The sequence below is a fragment of the Pimephales promelas genome, chromosome 11 (genome assembly GCF_988280905.1).
Source record: "Pimephales promelas chromosome 11, fPimPro1.hap1.1, whole genome shotgun sequence".
Classification (NCBI taxonomy): domain Eukaryota; kingdom Metazoa; phylum Chordata; class Actinopteri; order Cypriniformes; family Leuciscidae; genus Pimephales; species Pimephales promelas.
In genome coordinates this window covers 1,863,634-1,885,997 of record NC_142779.1, presented here as the reverse complement: position 1 = coordinate 1,885,997, position 22,364 = coordinate 1,863,634, and the positions used below count along the sequence as shown (strand labels likewise).

At 37.3% G+C, this 22,364-nt stretch overlaps 3 protein-coding genes and 1 non-coding gene across 7 annotated transcripts in view; all 4 read right to left on the bottom strand.

Annotated features, from left to right (window-relative positions):
* The window catches only part of LOC148977107 (uncharacterized), a 118,732-nt gene extending 109,215 nt beyond the window's left edge, over positions 1–9,517 (bottom strand). For both annotated transcript variants that reach the window (XR_016145464.1, XM_089116732.1), the window contains exon 1: positions 9,339–9,517. The gene's annotated coding sequence lies outside the window, so the exon portion shown is untranslated. The remainder of the gene's footprint in view (positions 1–9,338) is intronic.
* Positions 9,518–12,346: 2,829 nt separating this feature from the next.
* Positions 12,347–15,477, bottom strand: tomm20a (translocase of outer mitochondrial membrane 20). The gene is made up of 5 exons (XM_039648413.2): positions 15,272–15,477; positions 14,841–14,887; positions 14,079–14,160; positions 13,856–13,998; positions 12,347–12,789 (listed from the first exon to the last, which is right to left on the bottom strand). Exons 1-5 carry the CDS (start codon positions 15,393–15,395, stop codon positions 12,745–12,747), a joined length of 441 nt encoding a protein of 146 aa, XP_039504347.2. The 5' UTR covers positions 15,396–15,477; the 3' UTR covers positions 12,347–12,744.
* On the bottom strand, positions 12,850–12,981 carry LOC120461184 (small nucleolar RNA SNORA14). Its single transcript, XR_005618102.1, has one exon. It is a non-coding gene; the product is annotated as a small nucleolar RNA SNORA14 (small nucleolar RNA).
* Positions 15,478–18,111: 2,634 nt separating the features above from the next.
* Positions 18,112–22,364, bottom strand: part of arid4b (AT-rich interaction domain 4B) — an 87,633-nt gene continuing 83,380 nt past the window's right edge. For 2 of the 3 annotated variants that reach the window (XM_089116729.1, XM_089116731.1), the window contains one exon: positions 18,112–22,039. In XM_089116729.1, coding sequence (XP_088972855.1) covers positions 21,897–22,039 — 143 coding nt within the window. In that variant the 3' untranslated portion in view covers positions 18,112–21,896. The remainder of the gene's footprint in view (positions 22,040–22,364) is intronic. The other variant, XM_089116730.1, reaches the window with a different exon arrangement.

Sequence of the window (22,364 nt, the reverse complement as noted above, 5' to 3'; positions counted from 1 at the left end):
CAATTTCTTTTCAATATCAATGACATTTAAAAAAAAGGAAAAGAACATCGGAGTAATTTCGGAGTAATTTAAATGAGTTTCTTTTGACTTTACTCTGGTTTTTCAGTCATATTTAAAGTTCAAAACGGCTATTTTCATCGAACATAACAGAAAACCCCAGGCGTTAGGATCTCGGAAACAACAGAGGAGGACGCCTCGTCTCAGGGGAAATGACATCACTGCATCTACGACTAACAAGAAACTCTGATGGACGAAAAATACTTTTAAATCAATATCAATCGAGTTTGCCTCCCTGCAAAGTTCAGGCACTTCCTTCACGAAACTAAAGTTGTCTCCTCTGGCTTAATGTGATTGCTCACGAGAGGACCACAGGGTTTTAAGACGGGAAGTTGAGGAGTGCATGCCGGAAAATTGCCAGGTCTACATTTCAGGCACATGTATCCTGTTACAACAGCGAGAGAGTTACAAACAGGCCTGTTTTAACTGAATTTGGGCAGGTCATGTTCTGTACATTAGATTAGTGCAAATCAGTAGCTCATACTTCCTCCATATTATAACAGCCTAGGGGAATATGCATGCAATCATTTAGAGATGTTGATAATAATAATGCCATGCGTTTAGATTTTACTGATTTGAATTCAAAACAGAAATGCATTTGTTGCACATATATATTTTTTTAATAATTTCAATAAAGGATTGGATAGTGCATGCATACAGTAAATGTCTCTGTCCCAAAACCTAGCAAATATTTGCTGACAAAGCAATCCCACAATGCATTGCAATGATGAGCTCTGTACTGTGCAACAACAACAATGTGGGAAAGTAGAAAAATAGCTTGATGCAATTAAAAAGTTTTCCACTCAATTTTTTTTAATCTATCGTATCGATTATTTTTTCAGATAAGCTTTAAAGAGTAAAACAGAAACATACAGACCAGAGTTGCACATTTAATTTAAAACGTTCATGCCGAAAACAAGTTTATGACCTCAAAATAAAATCAGCGCTCCAACTGCAACTGATTTTATGTGCTTATTATACACAAAGAAAGATAAGCTGTTTGGAGGGTTGCCTGCTGTCCCTCAGCCTAAACACAATTATATATCAAAGGTTTCTCATTTATGAAGAACCTTCGGGTACAGTGTTTTAAAACATTTCACCAAAAAGCATGGCAAATCGGTTTTTGTATTGCAACTGCAAGTAAATGATGAAATATACTAACCAAACATGCAATACATTTTGTATGATTAATCGTTGCTGCAACGTGTTTAGACAAGCATGCACTGTCAACATGAAATCAAAACAAATACATGTGTCTGAATCTGAATGATTCATGAGTGCATGTTATTCCAAATAACAAAATGTTTGCCTTATCGAAGTGCAATAATGCAACGCTCTCTATTTTAATTAAAATCATGCAATATGCCGCTGCAAACGCCGTTTCATGTTCATCAACTTCAACATTCATGGCTCTGAATGCTCTGAAGCATCAGTGCTGTAATGTTGAAGTGGCCGCAGCTGTTGAACGGTCAAACGCACACAAGACAATCTCAGTAACAGGCCGACGTGCTCAAGTGACCTCGAGGTGGAAGAGTGGGCACTGCCTTGATCTCGCTGAATAAAGCAGATGTGTGGAGCAGCTTTAGAAGTGTGTGTGAGGGAGGAACAGATCTGTGCATCTCTGTGGGTTGGCTTTCTCTATACTTATAAAGGCCATGACCCTTCAGTATGGAATCAATCGCTCAAAATGCATCAAAGATTATGAAATCCCTTGTGAAAAAGAGGTACACTTAAGCGTACTTGTAGAGAAAGAGCACTTATTATCAAAATAATATACTTTAAAAATATAGTGCAAACTGAGTGTAGAGTTCTCAGACACTTTACTGCATATTTGCACAGTGAAAATGCATTAAAGTTTATAATAAATGCAATTAGTTGAGAGTTGAAACTTAAGAGTGCTTTTTGACTAACTTAAGTAGTCTTTGAACAAGTTTACTTAAAGTCTATTTAAATATATATATATATATGTGTGTAAAGTTAATATTTAAAATATATTAGATTACGGACAGGGTTTTTAGATTAAGGTCTTTGTTCATATAGTTTTTATAAACATGCCTTAGGAAAAAAAAACCATTACTGGTGTATTTAAGTAAAAACAATAACACTGATATATTTTAAGATATGATTTGAAGTTGCTTTTTCGGATCAAACATGCATTTTAATCTGAGACTAGATATGTACAAGAGTACATTAAAAAGTACTTAATACAGTAATAATGTTTTCAAATTTAGTTTGCGCTTAAGTATATATTTTTTAAGTTCTCAAACACTTAAATGCATTGATTTTCAATTTAATGAAAATGGGTTGTATGATAGTTTTTTTTTAATTAGCCTAATATTAAGCAATTAGTTAAAATTTCTTATTCCATTTAAGCAGGAGTTAAGATGTAATTTCATAATTCTCTTTTCCTTTAAATATAAGTGTACTTAAAAGTACAATACACATGGAATGATGAAGCTGAATAACATTAAATGTAATACTGAATAACACTGCAGGTCAATTATAATTAAATGCTTTATTATATTAGTCACAACATAAGAATAAGTGAAGAGTTCAGATGCAAAAGCCTCTAAATGCCATTTGAAATTTTCTTCTGGAATGATGATTTTTATCAAACTTGTATATTTCAGTTCAGTAATTTCACTTAAATAACAATTAATAGGTAATTATCATTGCCATTTAAGTGAAATCACTGAACTTAAATATACAAGCTTGATAAAAATGATCATTCTAGAAGAAAATTTCAAATGGCACTTAGAGGCTTTTACATCTGAACTCTTCAAGTGTACTTCAAAGCACTAGAAAAGATGACTAAAACAATTTACTTTAAAGTGAAACTTTACATTACATAAATTGCAGTAATACCTGATGCATAATTACATGCTTTACCTAATCCTATAAATATATGTTAATTAATATCACTCAACACCTAAATGTATAATTGCTTTGTAACAAGGACACCTTAAAATAAAGTGTTACGCTTAAGTCTGTTAAGAAACAAGTGTAGTCCATTAAAGTGTCATTTTATTTAATAATATATAATCTGCAAGTAGTTTTAAGATATGAAGTACACTACAGTACAAGAGCACTTCATTTTTACAAAGAGTACATTCCTATTTCAGTCCTAAAAGCAAAAACATATAGAAAGTTAAGCTGCACACAAAAGCATGTTATTCTAAAGGTAAAACAAGAGGGTGGAATCCACTTTCAGGCTTAGTTTGAACAGCAAAAGGCTTTTCATGCAAGACACCTGAGATCGGCTTCAGTGCGTTTAAAAGGCGGCATTTTATCCTTCCTTTGGGAACAGCTTTCATGTCTTTTGTATGACTGAAAATGCTGTCTTGATATATTTGGAATAGAATCCGGTTTTAAGTACATTAAGCTATCTTGAATCAGAGACCCGATCGCACAAAATACAGCTGTTTTCCGAAAGCATAGCATAAAGGGTTAACGTGTATGTGTGCATCGATCAGCAGCCCAACAATGGCCAGATCCTCCACACAGCGCCGCATTCATGCGCTAACAGATCCTCCATTCATGCATTCAGCAGTGTTGTGTGTCTCTGATCGCTCAGGCCCAACAGCAGCGACGGAGAGCTGCAATCCGACACTAGACAGTGGCTATCACATGCTCCCGTCCCTTTAAGAGACAGAGAGACCTCATTGTGGATGCCAACTTTATCCCTCTGCTGCTTTGAGGAAGGGGAAAAAAACACTCAAATCATCTTCCCAGAAACAAATCCCGAGTTTTTGCCGTTTTGTCATCTCGCGCTCCCAGACCAGCTCATGGAAAGTTCAAGCAAACATTAGGAACAGATACTGAAACTAGATTTGTACTGTTTTTGTTACTGAAAATGTCGAAACTGGGTTGTGGTGGGTGGTTGCAATGGCTTTGCTAAGTTATTTTAAAGGGTTTTAGCAAGTTTTATGTAGTGTTTTATTGATGTGAGTGGTTGCCAGGGTGTTGCTATGTGGTTGCTAACATATTTTGAGGAGCTTTAGTATGTTTCTTTAGGCTGTGGTGGGTGGTTGCTACGGCTTTACTAAGTTATTTTAAAGGGTTTTAGCATGTTTTATGTAGTTTTTTAGTGTTGTGAGTCGTTGCCAGGGTGTTGCTATGTGGTTGCTAACGTATTCTGAGGAGCTTTAGTATGTTTCTTTGTAGCTCCTAGGCTGTGGTGGGTGGTTGCTACAGCTTTACTAAGTTATTTTAAAGGGTTTTATTAGCATGTTTAATGTAGTTTTTTAGTGTTGTGAGTCGTTGCCAGGGTGTTGCTATGTGGTTGCTAACGTATTCTGAGGAGCTTTAGTATGTTATGTTTTTATGGGTGGTTGCCAAGGCATTGCTAATACAGTTGCAAAGGTGTTCTGAAGTTTTAGCATGTTGTACTGTAGTTTTGTGGGTGGTTGCCAAGGTGTTGCTAATATGTTCTGAGGGGGTTTTACCATGTTTCTAGTTTGTAGTTTCTAGGCCGGGTGTTGTATGTGGTTGCCAAGGCATTGCTGTGCAGTTGCTAAGGTGTCCTGAGGGTTTTACCATGTTTCTATGCGTTTCTTAAGTTCCAGGGCTGTGGTGGGTGGTTGCCAAGGTGTTGCTATACACATGCTAAGATGTTCTGAGGGGTTGTAGCATGTTTCTTTGCAGTTTCAAACGTGTTGGGAGTTGTTGCCAGGGTGTTGCTATGTGGTTGCTAACGTATTTTGAGAATGGAGGCTGTGTTGAAGTGTTTTGGGTGCTTGAGCTATATACACCATAATGAAAGAGAAAGCTGAAAACCATCCGAAAAGCAAAAACGAAAAGAATGATTAGATGGAGATGAATGACATTTATAGAACACTATTCTGTTTATTTTAGACCTTTAAAGACCATAGCAATAGCTTGGGGATTTCCTAAATCACTCCAGATCCCCGTATAAAACTAATCCAGAGCGGAAAGGGCTTTGGATAAAACAAAGGATAAAAAAATGTATATCACCAGCGTAGAGTTCATGTCGCAGTTCTTCTAGTAAAATAGTAATGATTAACTCTTCCAGTCTGGAGTGTTTTCTAAACGTAATGGCCGCCACAGTCGCTGCAGGCTTCAATTCAACTGATATATTATTTATTATTTATTACAAAGGGAAAACGGGGAGTCCCGCCTCGCCATTAAACCCTTCTGACACACTCCCGAGGACAGGGATTTACGACTCAACGCTGCACCTACAGTACGCAAAACAACACGACCTGTCTCGGGATTTCAAAAGCCGATAAGACAGGAAGGCGGTTAGAAAAAGAGAGAGAGAGAGAGAGAGAGAGAGAGAGAGAGAGAGAGAGAGAGAAAGGAGGGAGACAAAGACGAGTGTTTATTTAACACGTTGTTTACCTCTTCTGTTCCAAAACCGTAACGACTGAAAGGAAGGGGGAAAGAAAAGCAGGAGTTCCTGCCAAGATGCGTCAGATAAACCTGACAAGCGTTGACAGAGAACAGCGCTCGAGTTTTATACAATCTCCTTCACTTTGAGGGGAAAGAAAAACATCTATGTCTTTAATGTTTTCGCTCAAGGCCTCGTCCCCGTGTGGAGAAGTCATTTAATCTGCCGCTGAACTTTGAGACTCGGATATGTAATGATCTGTCGGGGTGGATAAGCGTCAACAATGCAGTGACTCGAAGGGGGGGATGATTTTAGGAGACGATTTAAAGCAGTGAATGGCATTCCAGCAAGCGAACCTAGGCGGGACACGTTATGTGTGTGTGTTTACCTCAGATACTGTTTCAGCCAATCAGCATGTCATGAAGGTTTCTGAAACGCGACTCTGACCTTCAAAGCATGTGGCTCCTAGTTGACCTGAACCGAGCCGTGCTTTTATAAAGGAGTAGTTCACCTCAGGATTAAAATTTCCTGATAATTTACCACCTCGTCATCCACGATGATCTTCGGTTGAAAAGAAATGAGGAAAACAAAACATGATGACGTAGGCGGAAGTACCGCCTCAGTGTTTACAAAGTGAAGTCAAACGCCATTTACAAAAATAATAAAAATAATAAAGGTAAAACATTGGAGGAGAAAATTAAATTTTAGTTTTTCACCCAACACCATCTTTTTAAAACAGAACAAGTGTGACATTTCAATGGGATTACATAACGTGGCCCATCCCAGCGCTAGTTCAAGACTAGCATTTGTGGTTAAAAGCATATAGCCTAAATGCTATTTTATTTTTTATTTTTAGAAATGACAGATGGTTTGTCTAGATAAGACTCTTATTCCTTGGCTGGAATCGTTGCTTGGTTTACAGCGGGTTTTAAATGCTGTATTTTCATTTGCGTAAATCTATTTTCAGAGTCCTGAATATTTTCTCGGAAAATCCAGTTATAACACAAGAGCACAAAGCAGAGAAATTCAAAGGCATTCGATCCCGACAGTGAATTCCCGAGTCGGATCAGATGGCACAGCTGTTAGCACTCCAAGCACGTACACCTCTCTTTATTTTTAGGAAGTGCCAAGGATTTTTCCCCCTCCCCGCTCTGTATTTTGTGCAACGCATGACACAGGGCTTAAGACTGCTTTGGTAATTAAACCCCCTGCAACACGCCGCCATTATTATTAGCACGACTGTGACTCGGTTTACATTTCCTCAGCGCCTGCTGGCATGACAGAGCTCAGCTTTTCTCCTTGGTTGCACCATGATCCATTTCAGGCTGAATTCTGCACACACACACACACACACACACACACACACACACACACACACACACACACACACACACACACACACACACACACACACACACACACACACACAGTTGGCAGCAAGGGCTAAACAATATGAGCACATAGCAATGAGTTTCTGATTATCTCTGGTTTGAAATGTGTGCATTGTGCAAATATAGCTTATGCAAAACTAAAATACATGCTTTACCCAATCCTTCACATGCACAGTTTAACGGTCACTCTTCAGTCATTCATTGCATCATATTCCTGCAGTGCAAACACACAAAGGGTTTTTATAAATCAGAGTTGCTTCACTTGTAAAGTAACGACAACTCGAAGGTCATTTGGCAGACATCACCTGTAATCTCGTCAGTCGACATGTTTTGTTGGTGAACCAGTGAACACGTCAGGACTGGAGAAACTGGGAGGTTAACTGGGAGGCTGGAGCAACAGTGCCCCCTGTTGAAGCTGTTACACACTCACATTCCTCCAGCTGGGTTTTTTTTTTTTTTTTTTTGTCAAAATGATATATATATATATATATATACACAGCATATAAAACAAAAATATTAAAAGAATACCATGGTATTACCACCAAAACGCCAAGATACAATGTTTTAGGTATTTGTTGTTAGAGATGGAACAGTGTTGTTCATATGAATGTGTTGCTCAGTTGTTGATTGACGGGGAAACAGGCGTCACACACTTCAGCTGCATTTCATTAAGTTAAATCTGATGATCTCACGTCACGTTTCAATGCCAGAATCAAGCTTTCTCCATTGGCTACTGTATCATTCACACATCGACACAGATCAGCCTCACACGCTCTCTCATTACACTGACTTACAAACTTCAATGCATAGTTCAACCAAAAATAAGCAATGTTATAATTTACACACCAGCTCAAAAAGCAACAGAACACACCATATAGGTTAGATCAAAACATCTATAAAAAACTGCATCTAAAAATACTTGATTTATTTATGCATTTGTTATGACACCGATGACTATGTGAATATTTCTTTGCATTTGGCCTCTATGATATAAAGTTGTTGTTTTGTTTTTTACTTTGACATAATTTACACACCCTCATGTCAGGCAAATAAAAAACAAGATATTTTGTAAATTTGTAAAGTGTTCACATCAAAATATATGCAACCCTTTAACTAATAACCAAGACAGAATTGTGTTTAGGATGTACTATCCCTTTAAGTCCAAAATCAAATCAGTCGCTTCCCTCTTAACACACTTTCCCCGTCTTATAAAAGCAAGGGAGGGGAGCAGCTTAGCTATGAGTGCATGAGTTCATGGAAAATACACCGTCTGTCATTATATTTTTATTCGACGGTTCTTGGCTCCGGTTACGTTTTCATATTGTATTTTCTCTCTTAGAGAAGTATTTTCCAGTTCCTGTCTCTTGGCAGCTCTGAGCTCCAGACTACACCTTCCAAACACAGTAAAAAAGAAAGAAAGAAAGAAACCAGCTGCAGACTTGGATAAAAATAATTAGGCCTGTGTTTGTCTTCCAGCAGGGAAGCTTCCAAACGACCAAACCCTTTCCTCCGCTGTGGTCATTAAAGCTCGAGCTGGACTGTGTTCAACTGAGATCACAGGCTCGGGTATTCAAGAATAATATCAAGTCTGGTCCGCTTTATTCTGGCTAAAAAAAAAGCATGCATATGAAAAGTGATCTGAAATAGGGAAGATAACCTGTATGGTTCAGTGTGAGTCACGCTATTCTGTAATGAGTATACACTATGACATCACATATTGTTACAGTAAACTTTTAGTACCCAAAGAGACCATCAACATTTCAAAGACAAACACATTTTGATTACTGAGCTACGAGATTGTTAATCGGTGGACTTTGCTAAGCCAGCAGCCGCAGTAGTTCAACTTATTATTATTATTTTTTTAAATAATCATGTTCAACAACAGATTCAGAATTCCTGTTGGGAAAAAACATTATCCATAATTCTGAAAAGAAATAGCCACCAATCAGAGATTGTGACAAGCAAAGCTCCGCCCACTACCATGAAGCTCTGCGAATGACATAATCGACTCCCTATACTCAAACTATTAAAATATTTTATTATGCACAATATGCATAATTTGCAATAGATATATAGGCTACATTATATTGTCTCTTTAAAAAAATAATAACGTTTTATAAATGATACAATTCACGGCTACAAAGCAAATAACACAATCCGAACCAGAAAGGGAACAAAACAACACAAAGAAAGAATAAAGAAACTATTATACATCATCACAACCTAAAAAGGAAGTTAATTTAGGCTACATTTATGGGATTTTTACAAGATGGTGTAAAATTGTGCCGAAATATGCAAAACCGTTCAGTCAAGTCAATTTTAGCTAGTATAGTGGGCCTGGAGTTCAGTGTTTTGCTTTTGTAGGTTAGAATAATACCAGGGAAAACATAGCAAAAAAACTTTAAATTATGCACTATTTTACATCCATTAGCCTACTCAAAACAAATTAAAAGTATACGAATGTGTATTTCAAATTGCGTTTGTTACTAACGTTACAGGCTTTAAAACACTTTCAAAGATCTGAATCTGATGCCACTAACCTGGTAAACATCGGCAGATCGACTCGAGTAATTATATCCTCTATAGGCGCCTTTATTGTGTCATCCAGGTAAACACGACTTTGTTGCTTGATAATTTTACATCTGCTGATCAAATCCGACCATGTGCAGATTAGCTACTATTTGCGCAACTACTTCCGCGTTAATACAAATCGCGGCTCGCGCCTTTCCGGTAACGCGTTCCACCGCGGCTTTTCCGTTGTTTTTTTAGCCAGTTATAGCGCGAGCTAGACGCACGAGTTTGTCTTTTGCGCTAGGTTTTAAAAACGCGTCACTCAAGCTAAAATAAGTTAAGAATCGCACAGAACAATTGAACTTTTTCATTTTGCGATGTAAACATGTCAGCACGTACAATTTCAAAAATAGTTTTGACGCTTTCTAAATTCTAATGATACCTAAGACTAAAATGTGATACAAAAAACAATATAAAAAGTTTTTCATAGACTATTTTTTTGGTTTTAATTAAAAAAACACACTCTGTGTTTGGTAAAAAGCCTATACTGTCCAGTTACAAATAGGCTATCACTTGCGTTACATCACTCAGGGCAGCATTTAGGACAGAGCCAATTAGTCGTTCTATTACACAGACAAACCTCATTCTTTGTATGCCAATTATGCAAGCGAACAACCACAGAAATAATAGGTTTAAGAAAGAATTATCCGTCTGAATATCCATTCCCTCGACTCGGCCTCGCCGTCTTCCTGCATGTTTGGAGATTTCAGTCGTTCCCACAAGCACTTGTCTCCTTGCTTGGTTCCCTGTATTGCTGTAGTGCAGCTCAGAGCGCTTAATGTAGGATAGGCAATTTTCAGATAGGTTAGCATAATAGCATTAGCGAGTTAGCTTTGAAAGCATAGATCTCCAAAAGTCTCTAAAGCCACAACTCTTTAAAAATACATGAACGCGCAGAGCAGGAGAGACTGCGTTAAACTACCTCATCTCATGTCTCAAAGCACATATTATTACAATAATAATGAGCATAAACAACTTGAGGTCTGACCTGTACCACCTGACTGCTGCAGACTCATTTCACCATTGATATATATATATATATATATATATACCCAGACAGCAAAAATCATGCGGGCCAGATCTGGCCCAGAACCTTCATAAGTTCTGGGCCAGATCTGTAAAACGGACCCGGGCCGGTGTCCTTTAGCACAACGGGCCAATGCCGGTGTGGATCCGGTTTTCACATCTGGGCCGGCACTGGCCCAGCTCCAGAACAGATGAGAATTATTTTAGTTATTTGGCCCAAAGGTGGGCCAGATCTGGACCAGTTCCATACTGGATCCGGGCCAGATCTGGACAGGCACTGGGCCAGCTCCATTTATTAGTTCTGGCCCGGAATCACACCACCTCTGGCATCTGTCATATATATATATATAATACTGGACCATCATTTGTATTTTTCAATCATGTGTTTCAGGTCATGGCAATGAATGTAACTGCACTTTTACATGAGAAATTAACATTTATCATGTTCAAACCTTGACGTGTTTATCTGCGAAACATTTGAGGCTTATAGAGTAAAATTACGTGTCAGTGTGGTGACATTAACAATGGTTTTACGTTTGACATTGAGTGAGTGTGTTAAATGCTCTCTGAATAATGAGTACTCTGAAGCCACTGGCAGTCTCTGTTTATAAACCCGACGACCACGCTATTCCTGGAAAATCTGAGCGGAGTTGGACGGAAAGGGCAGAAGCTGGATTTATTTCCCTTCTGCTGTTTCTTCCAGCGAACAGTTCAGTGATCCACGAGTGCCAGATCTCAGGTTATAATGACGTGTTCAAACCCAAAACACATAGATCAGCTCACTGGCAGAGAAAAACACAAACTGCAGCCCATCATAACTTCCACCGGCTCATCACAGACTGTGTGTCAGATTTATGTTCAGTATTTCAGCTGGGAATTGTCATGTCCAACCATCTGTGCTTTTACACTAAACCACACAAGACGTTTCATCCAGTTTAAGATAATAGCAGAGCCCGTCTAACGGAGATCAACCCCATTGTGTATCATCTTGGTTGCAGTTCCATTAGAATTCCACTGGAGGTGATCACGAGCGAGAGCAGAATGAATGGGAGTCTATGGGGCTAAACGGCTAAATGTGTCTCTTTCACCTGCTTGTCGTTGAATCAAAATAGATTTTATTGTTGATTCCGCAAGTTCAATATAGATTATAGGCCAAAAGTCGAATGAACGAGTACTTATGTCCTTTTGATTTCTTACAGGTTAGGCTGTTGTTGGCCAGAACACGCTAGCATTCTGCTATTGTGTGATGTCATCACATTTTTGAACGGATAAGTGAACTTAAAAATGTAATTTTCAGCTGAGTGTATTTTCTTAGCCCTCCCTTTTGAATGCAACTTTGAAATTACTTGACAAAAAATCACATCCTGAGAAAAGTGGATTTCTGGGGGTGAAACCCCATTGACTCCCATTCATTCTGCACTCGACCGCGAGCGCCCCCGCATGGTCTGAGACGCGTTACTGCAGCCAGTCCAGAACCCGGAAGTAACCAGCCAGTGCCGATTCTCTTCAATAATAGTATTCTCTGATAATAGTTTGCAGTGAGAGAGAATGCAGATTATGCACTCAACTAACCTCTGCCACACACCACACACACTCAACTAACCTGTCAATGCCACAGCACAGCAGCCGAAGTAACTCGTGGATATGAGGAGACATGCACAGGCTAATGACGCATGTAGTTTCCCGTGATAACCATCCTGACAGCATTAACACTCATTTAAATGTTAATTTTAAACAAAACGGTTATAGTGTACCAGGATAGATGCTTTTAACATTAAAAATCCTCTCAACATTAAAAATCCTCTCAACTGACGTGTAGTTGATGAGAATGTGTGTGTCTGCACTGCCTCCTAGAGGAAGAGAAATGCAATCTGGAAATAATCAGCAGCATTGCAGTAACATGTGCATCAGAAAAAACAATAAATGCAGAAATAACTCATTGAAAAGAAAATCTTGATTAAATTATTTAATGAATAGAAAGAAAAATCTATTATTTAAAGTTCAGTGCATACAAAAACAAGATTTATAAACAAAAACATCTGATTAATATTGCAAATAGATCCATCTTTGATATCTGATCAACCACTAAACGTGAGAAATGACATTAAAAGGAACCGAGTGCTTATGAACTGATGACCTTTGCTTATCATTGCAATAGTGTATTCTTAATTTGAAGCTTTCAATTGCATTTAAATACGTGATTCTGTAAGATCATGTTTAGAATAGAAAAACATCCATTTCATAAGAACAATGTCAATGCACACACCACCAGGAACAGAAAGTGATCGGGATAGATGTGCAACCAAACAGGAATGAACATGATAAATAAAAGATCAGAAGGTCCATCGGTCACTCGACATCATCTTCTTCCAGACTCTGAGAGCTCACTATCCGCTGTGAACAGAGGAACACGAGGTCAGCTCTAGAAACACATAATGTCAATGACATGTATTTCAATGTCCAAGAGGTGAAATAGCTAAAAGTCACAGCAAAGACATTTAACTTTGGTTAGTTCTTGGGTTTCTCTCGCATTCTTTCTTGTCCCAGGAGCGACACGCGGCTCGTGGGGGGTTTTAAAGAATGCACAGGTGTAGGGCTGGGTATCGCTTCAATATTAACCATTTCAAGTCTGCTTATCAATTGCAATAGGGTAAAAAAAAAAGAAAAAAAAAAAGGATATTGGATTCCAGATTTGGGAGATTTCTATGGAAGCTTGTTTCCGCCATAGAATGAAAAATATTAAAGGTAATTGCGACTTTTTATCTCACAATTGTGAGTTTACTTCTCAGAATTGCGAGATGGAAAGTCAGAATTGTGAGTTATAAAGTCAGAATTGCAAGATATAAAGTCAGAATTGCTAGATATAAAGTCGCAATTGCGTGTTATAAAGTCAGAAATGCATGATATAAAGTCAGAATTGTGAGATTTAAACTATTCTGAGTTCTCTTAGAATTGGCCTGATAAGTCGCAATTGCGAGTTTATATCTCACAATTCTGAGAAAAGATGTCAGAATTTTGACATACAAACTCACAATTATGTGATATAAAGTCAGAATTGCGAGATGTAAACTCGCAATTGTGAGAAAAAAAGTCAGAATTGTGAGATAAAAAGTCACACTTCTGTCTTTTTTTCTCAGAATTGCGACTTATATCACGCAATTCTGACTATATCTCGTAATTCTGACTTTATATCACGCAATTCTGACTATATCTCGTAATTCTGACTTTATATCTCGCAATTCTGACTTTATATCACGCAATTCTGACTTTATATCACGCAATTCTGAGAAATAAAGTCAGAATTGCGAGATATAAACTCGCAATTGTGAGAAAAAAGGTCCGAATTGTGAGATAAAAAGTCACAATTATTTATTTTATTTTTTTATTCAGTGGCGGATACAAGCTTCCACAGATTTGGGATTGGCAGCCCCACACAGGTGTGTGAGAGGTTGGCGCTCACCTGGCTGATGGAGGGCAGTTTGGTGAGCAGCATCTGGAAGACCGGCGCTGGGAGCGTTTGCTGAAGCACCTGCAGGAGCTGCTGTGGTTGGCCACACACTGCGATCGCATTGGTCAGGTGATCCACACCCTTCTCGTAGTCTCCTGAGGAACACATGTGGGCGTTTAGCACTTCAGTGTGTGTGTGTGTGTGTACCCAGGTGATAGTGAGATGGACGCCTCACCCTGAGCCAGAAGCTCCTCGCCCAGCTGGATCTCATCCAGGAAGAACTTCTGCACGGCTCCGGCATCTTTCAGATCCGGCAGCTGGAGGATACGAAGAGCGACGGTCAAATAATAAATACAACACCGAAATAAAAACAAGATATTTAAAATACAATGATCTAACTGAATAGTTTGTAGTGATTCAAATTAATTTAAAAATGATTTGAATTAATTAATAAAAATGTAAATATTAGGGGGTCAACGTAGAGGAAAAAAATAAACAAATAAATGATAGAATAAGACCTAATTAAAAATGTAATACATTAATATACAAATAAATGATAAAAAAAATATGAAAATGAATAGAAAAAGTATTAAAATAAATATCTAAACCAAATAATTCAATTGATTAAAATAAACAATTTGAATAAAATAATATAATAAAGACCCAACTAAAAGATTTATGTAATGATAAAAATTAGTAAAATAAAAAAAAATCCAGGTCCATGGATTTTCTTGCAAAAAAATAAGACCTAACTAAAAGTAAAAACTAAAGTTATAAATAAAATGCATACATAATAGTTTCATTCTCATTGAAATAAAAACCATATAACATAACAAAAATGTGTATTTTTTTATATTCTTTATACACAAAAAGTTGTAGTCGTCGTCTTTAAATGTAGAATAGGGTTCCTCAAGGACAAACACATAATGGAAAACTGCTTTAAGGAACAAAAGGATTCCTTCATAAACATGTAAGTGTAATCAGATGTTTGACATACTTGAGCAAGGCCAGATTTATTTTGAGCAGCTCTTTGCGTCTTCCTCCCTAAAACAGAAGAAAACAGCACATCAAACAACAGACTTTTATATAAAATTAAGACGTACATATAACGTATAAAAATCTTAAATCAAACACACAAAACACATGTCCACCAGACTAAGGTGATTGTGATTCAGTTCAGCCAATACGATTCTTCTTCATCTACACAAGTGAAGCTTTCATACGAGTCGTTCAAAGGAACCGATTCAATGAATCAATAGCACGGATCACATCCTGGGTCAAGATAAGACAATAATCTGCAACTGACCGAACGTGATTATGCATTATAAAGACACGGTACTTTAATTTAAATATGAAAAGTAAAACGAACCGGTCTTACGTAAACAGCCTTCTAGCATGTTAACTAGTCTGGTCGATCTCGTGACTCACGTTTACGCAGTTTGGTTTTGAAGTTCGGATCGCTGCGTCGTTTTCTGTCGAAATAGATACAGTATCCGATGAGGAGCGCGCCACAGACGCCCGCGGCGATCGCGCTCGGTTTGCCACCGATCATCGCGGCGCGTTACCGGAGATCTGCTGCGGCCGCACGTCCTCGTGCTCACGGACTCAGAGCCGCGGTGGAAGGACCCCTCGGAGTGACGACAGCACTGTGAAGGTGTTCCCTGCAGACGCCTGACAGAATAAAAACAGCGTCATATATTTTTCGCTTTCTAGCTTCTTCTGAAAAGAATGGAGAAAAAACGGTTTAATTAATTTACTTTACTTTTCACCTAATATCGCATTCATGAATGCAAGTGTACTAGTAAAAAAAAGTACAAACAGATATTTCTAATGTATGTTTATTATTTGTTTTTGAACGAAAGTCCATGTATAATATTTGAATAAATAGTCTCAGATAGTAATAATATTAGTAAACGTATACAAGTGACTTTCTTCACATTTATTTAAAAAAATGAAAATTATATATATATATTCTCTTTTGAATTAAATAAAGCATTTCGTCAGTAACCTTTTAAATTTGACTAGCGCCAATAATAGCATTCATTGTCTTCATAAGACTCTCACCTGACTCATGCTGGCTTGATTTATGATATTCTGAACAAGCTCTAAAACCAGGGAAGAACGTATATACAGTATATAGGCCTATGTGTGTAAATACATATACCCATATAAATGAATAATTGGTCAGGTTCTGTTATTCTTCAGAAGATTTACATCTCCACAAATAGGCAAAATCAGTGCAAGTTGAAATGGTCAGTAATACCATAAAAAATTACATTTTTAACAATAGGACAAATATGACCAAAAAAAAAATAGAAATAAAATATCAATTTAACCAATTAATAATACAGAATTTGAATAAAGTAATGAAATGTAAACATCTGTATAGTCTTCACCTGAATTAAATATACACAGATTATTTTATGAAAGTTATTCAGTGAGGAGCAGCGAGTGATTCTCTCGTTTTCTTTTGTTGTTTGATTAAACAAAAACAATCATTTTTGTCGTTCCAAGACTTGGAGAAGGTTATTCATGCTTTTATGACCTCACGCTTGGACTACTGTAATTCATTGTATTTGGGTCTTCCTCAATCACCGCTTGCTCGCCTCCAGATGCTGCAAAGAAATATGAAATATGATAATGTCACCCCAATTTTAGCTTTGCTTAATTGCCTCCCGATCCATTTTAGAATTCAGTTTTAAATTGTTGTTGTTTGTTTTTAAAGCTCTTCATGATGACTCCTCTGTCGTCCACTAGATCTTCAGACGGCTCGTCTATCACGCATTGAGCGTGAGACGGTCACGCCACACCCTCGATTTCTCACGCTAAAGTGTCAAGCAAGTCGGCAAAATACCTGAAAGATAAGTTTATCTATAAATCCACCAGTTGAGCCACTCGTGATCGACTAGTTTTACCGCAAATTATCTAAAATATCCTCTAATCTAGAGTGACCGTGTATGCGAGACAGATGTTGAACTCCTAACGGCGCGGACGCAAAACCAGGACTGGAGTCAAAGCACATTCCTCTCTGCACTCTAAGCGTTCTGTTATCACTCCGCTTCCATCCACTACGGGTTTTCCAGTCACTGCTCCGTGTTCAATCGATTTTTATTTTTTAAAGATAATCTTATGTTTTACTGACTGCAGTGCTCCCCCGACAAAAACACTTTGTCCTTATTTCTGCACTTGCAAGAAATAAACCCTTGAGCTTTTATTTATACACCATAAAACCATGCTGATCGCGTGAGCAAAGTGCACACGTTTCTCTAAATCACCCAGCAGAATGGCTATTTGACGCAAGGATGCTCGTCCATTTCCGGTTGTGGAGATTTACGGAGGAAAACGGGATTATGTCCTCCCGTCTTTGAAACGAAACGTACATACGTTTAGATGTAATTTTATATATAGTTATGTTTATTTAATATAATTTTAAAAAGAAGCATAAACACAACGAGGGGTGTCTGTTTTATCTGTTTTTGTGACAAACGTTTCTTTAGTATAACCATGGAGTATAAAATTTAATATAAATTCTCGGACTCTACGATCGGCGGAAGTTATCGAGCATCCTTACACCTTCACCGGAAATACTGCCGTGCATAGAGCCCATTCTTAAAATCTTGTGCTGTTTTATGAAGGCTCAATTTGAGTTAATTTGCAAAATATAACACTAGAGACCTTCATGTTAATTTATTCATTTTACATCTCATATGTTCGGCAAAAGGCGGACTCGAACTCGGGTCCGAGCGCATCAAAACGCTCTTTCACGAACTACACGCTCTACGCCACTGTTGCTGTGCCGTAACGGGCGTGTTTTTAAAAACAAAGACACTAAAAGCGGCTTTAGTGCCTACGCTCGGTTATGCGGCCTCGAAACACTCATTTGCATATTCCTTTTTTGCGCACATCAGGCAGGGGACTGTTTATTATGACAGTCATGTCACATGATTTGATTGATTTGGAATAGAATGATGATTTCATAATCATTGGAAGCCAAATTAAAAAACGGAGTGACGTCACTGCATTTGAAGCTGCTTTCCACCCCCGAATAAAAAGAAAAGTGTGACTGAGCTATAATCTAGCAATTCTGACTATTGCTCGCAAATCCGAGTTCATAACTCGCAATTACTGTACTATCCTTTTTTCCCCCTCAGAATTGTGAGATGATTTAACCTTTTTTATTCTGTGGCAGAAACAAGCTTCCACCATATCAAATCCATAATACTGTAGCATCATCAATCATCTCTGATATACAGTGAAGAGGACATTAGTCACAAACTATGGCATTTATTTCAAAGGCTTTTCTGCTTACATTTGTACAATAAATTACACACTGTCCATCTTCTGATGAGCTTAATAAATATGATAGAACTTTCCGTTAAGCTTTCTCTCTCTCGTTCACAAACGCTCTCTGATCATTTCTGCAAAGATCCATAAAACTTTACACTTCATGTACAGATTGGGAAATACCACATAATAAAAAACAAAAAAGCATAGTACAAGCACAGATGAACGCAAATACACAGACGAGAAGGAAACGTAAAAGTGAGAAAATGAATCAATAAGAACCAATAAGAAAATGGACATGCTTTACCTTCCAAATGCACACAGACGCTACGGTTAAAACGGTAAAACTGTACATGGTATTAACAGTGCAAGATATTAATCAGCTCGACTCAAAACACACTTCTCAATATACAAATGTATAACAAAGGCATACGATTACATACAAGTGCCAAACGCTACAGTCCTTCAGGTTATGATACAACAGGGAGTCTATACAAAGGAAAGATGTACATACATACATACATACGACTTCTCGCTATAAATGCACGTTTTCACCACCGTAACCCTTCGCCTGATCAGATCAGATGAAGGATGACAGTAAAGAGGGCGATAAATGAAGGGAAGTGATGATGATCCTTAGTACTTCTAAAGGAATAATTCACCCAAAAAAACCAACGTTCACTCGTTGCAATGCAATGCAAACCATGCCATTGTTAAAGAACATTCATGCATATTCAGTCAAGCATCCGTTCACATGACAAATGTGCTTCTGATCGACTGAAATTAGTGTCAGCTGTTGTTGCATGAAAAAGAAACGTCTGGTTTTGTGTTGCACGGGAAAATAACATCAAATGCATTTGGAACAACTTTCGTTTTTGGCTAAACTAACACAGTTCACCGAATACACAACCAAACAAGTGTTTTTCATCTCCCACAGTGCTTTACAAAAAGTTCAGTCAGTCAACTTAAAATGTGAAACTAATATAGACTCAATACATGCAAAGTGAGATATTTCAAGCCTTTATAATTGTTATAATTACAGCTTAGAATTCGAATCTTGTGAAAAGGTTTTCATAAGCTGTGAGCCATAATCATCAAACTTGGCTTGAAATATCTCACTTTGCATGCAATGAGTCTATATAATATATTAGTTTCACCTTTTAAGTTGAATGACTGAACGTTTGCGTGATGTTCTGTCGAGTTTCACCTGCATGGCATTGCAAAAGGAGGTGGGAAATGGAGAAAAGGAAGACACAAACACACAAAGGCGACGCACAGGACAGATGGGCATCTGTCATTGCACATGATTCCAGATGAATCTGCCATTGCACTTCTGAATACTGCCACATTAACCATTAAACCCCACCCACAGGGTCTGGGTCCATCTCAGTAGTAAAATACATTTAGAATCCTGGCTGCCAGAAAAAGTCTTCAATTCTCGAATTGTCAACAATCATAATACATTTCACCTCCAGAGATGCTGAACGCGAATCTCCACCGCGAGCGCGCGGCTCCATAGCCCTTAGCCCGACTCGCTCGGCTCCGTCGACGGGACGCACACACTGAACGCAGGAGGAGGAGATGAAGGGGTGATCGGTGTAGCTTTCATGAGCGTTTCTGAGATCATAAAAAAACGTAAAAAATAAACACTGAACAAATTGGCGGTTTGACATTCATAGGGTTTCATCTGAACAGACGTGCAAAACGAGTCGCATTTCACCCTAAAACTATAGAAAACAGTGTGTGTGTATATATATAAATCCATATGAAGACTTTTTTTTGAATTGGGAAAGTGATATGTAATTATTTATTATCATTTTTAATGCTGATACTGTAATATATTAATTTGAATGATAAAAATCCTATGAAAATAGGTTTTATTATGCAAGTCGAAATGTTTTATTGTTATATATAACGTATCTCACAATGGATTTTTTTTTAAGAACTGACCCAATTGTTCAATTAATTTTTCTATAATTAACTATTAAATATACAATTCTCATTATTATTAGTTGTCATTACTAGGGATGGGCAACGATTAATCGCATCCAGAATAAAAGTTTGTGTTTACATGATGTGTGTATAATTATTTTGTATTTAAAAATACTAACACATGCATGTATACATTTAAGAAAAATGTGTTCTTAATATATCAAATATATATATTTATACATAATATTAATTATGTATAAATATATATAAAGTATATACATGCAAATATTTCTTAAATATATAAATGCATGTGTGTGTATTTATATATACAAAATAATAATACACACGTCATGTAAACACAAACTTTTATTTTGGATGCGATTAATCGCGATTAATCGTTGCCCATCCCTACTCATTACTGCAATACATTTTAAAAAATATATTCTAATTGAAAACCACTAAAAATAGGTTTCAAAAATTATATTTAAAATTCAAAATATCTTCTAGCATCAATTTGCTAGATTTAGTTTTTATCACTTATATAAAGTATAAAATTCTCATTACATACTGTAATACAGTATTATATATTTAATACATAATTATATATAAAACACTAAAAATATTGCATATTGAAACCTTTTTATAGGGCCATTAAGATTTTTTTAAGAATAGTAAAAAATTCTTACTATTCTCTATGATGATTCTCATTAATGCAATATAGTTAATTACATATTTGATACATATTAAAAAACGCTTTAAAAAAAAAAAGTTTTTCTTTCACTGAAATTATAATTAATTTAATTAATTGTCAATGGTGATTTTCAGTACTGTAATACAGTTATATATATATATACACACAAACACACACAAAACATACATATATATACATACACACACACACACACACATATATATATATATATATATATATATAAAAATTAAAACCGGGGTTTCAAATTTAAAATCATAAAATTTCCAACCGGGGAAAAAATGCAGTACTTTTTATGGCTTTATTTTTTTTTTTAGCAATATATATATATATATGTATGTATATATATATATGAAGAGTTCAGATGCAAAAGCCTCTAAATGCCATTTGAAATGTTCTTTTTAATGATGATTTTTATCAAACTTGTATGTTTAATTTCAGTAATTTCACTTAAATAACAATTAATAGGTAATTATCATTGCCATTAAAAATGATCATTTTAGAAGAAAATTTCAAATGGCACTTAGAGGCTTTTGCATCTGAACTCTTCATACACACACACACACACACACACACACACACACTTTCCCCCCTTTTGGTTTTAGGGTGAAATATGACCTGGACTGCTTTGCCGCTCGTCATGTTCTGACTGAAAATAAACGAGACATTCTCTTTCCTGTGAGCGAGTGAGACTCTCACAGCTGAACTCTTCTGGAGGCGTGACGAAACACATTCCCAGCATCCCTCACGCGCGCCTCGAGCGTCACCAGCGTATCGGCGGCCCTCCTCGTTTCGTCTCAAACGCCTCGGATGATTCGCGGTGGGTGAAACTGAACGTGCTGGAATCAGATACTCATGGACACAGTGGGGATGGATGCAAAACGAACAGAAATAGTCTTGTCGTCAAACTCCACCCAACTTTCAGGGAAAAGTGCACTTGAGTGCAATTAGCTTGCCAAGGAAACAGTTGTCGATATAAAATAGTGCTTGTTGCTGTATCTGGTGGCTATTGTTTCATCATACTTGTGCCCCGTTTGTCAGTGTGTGTCCGTCCACTAGTGCAGGGGTCAGAGGTCGAGCCGGGTGCTGGTTAAGTGCTCTGTGCTGCTCGACGGCGTCTCATTGCTGTCACCTGCACTCCACAGACACCCCCGAGGTTTGAGACGCGCCGGAGACCGTCGGCTCGGCTAGCGTTAGCATGACGGCTGCCGTCAGAGAGCTGGAGGACGGGGAGGATGAGGACGAGGAGGAAGAGGCCACTGCTGCGCCTGCTGGGACACAAGAGTTCAGGGGTTAGTTCATGACACATGAGGGAATCACATGACTTTCTAAACTAAACTAGCCTCAAAAACGGCTAACTTTGGACTGGCAAAAAGGGTGATGGCAATAAACTACAATCTACTGCAAAATGACAAGGACTACAATCACAGAACAAATTTTTTCAAAACATAAATAAAAAAATTACACACACATATATATTTGGGCTGTCAAACGATTAAACGAGATTAATCGCATCCAAAATAAAAGTTTGTGTTTACATAATATATGTGGGTGCACTGTGTATAATTATTGCATGTATATTTAAGAAAAAATCAT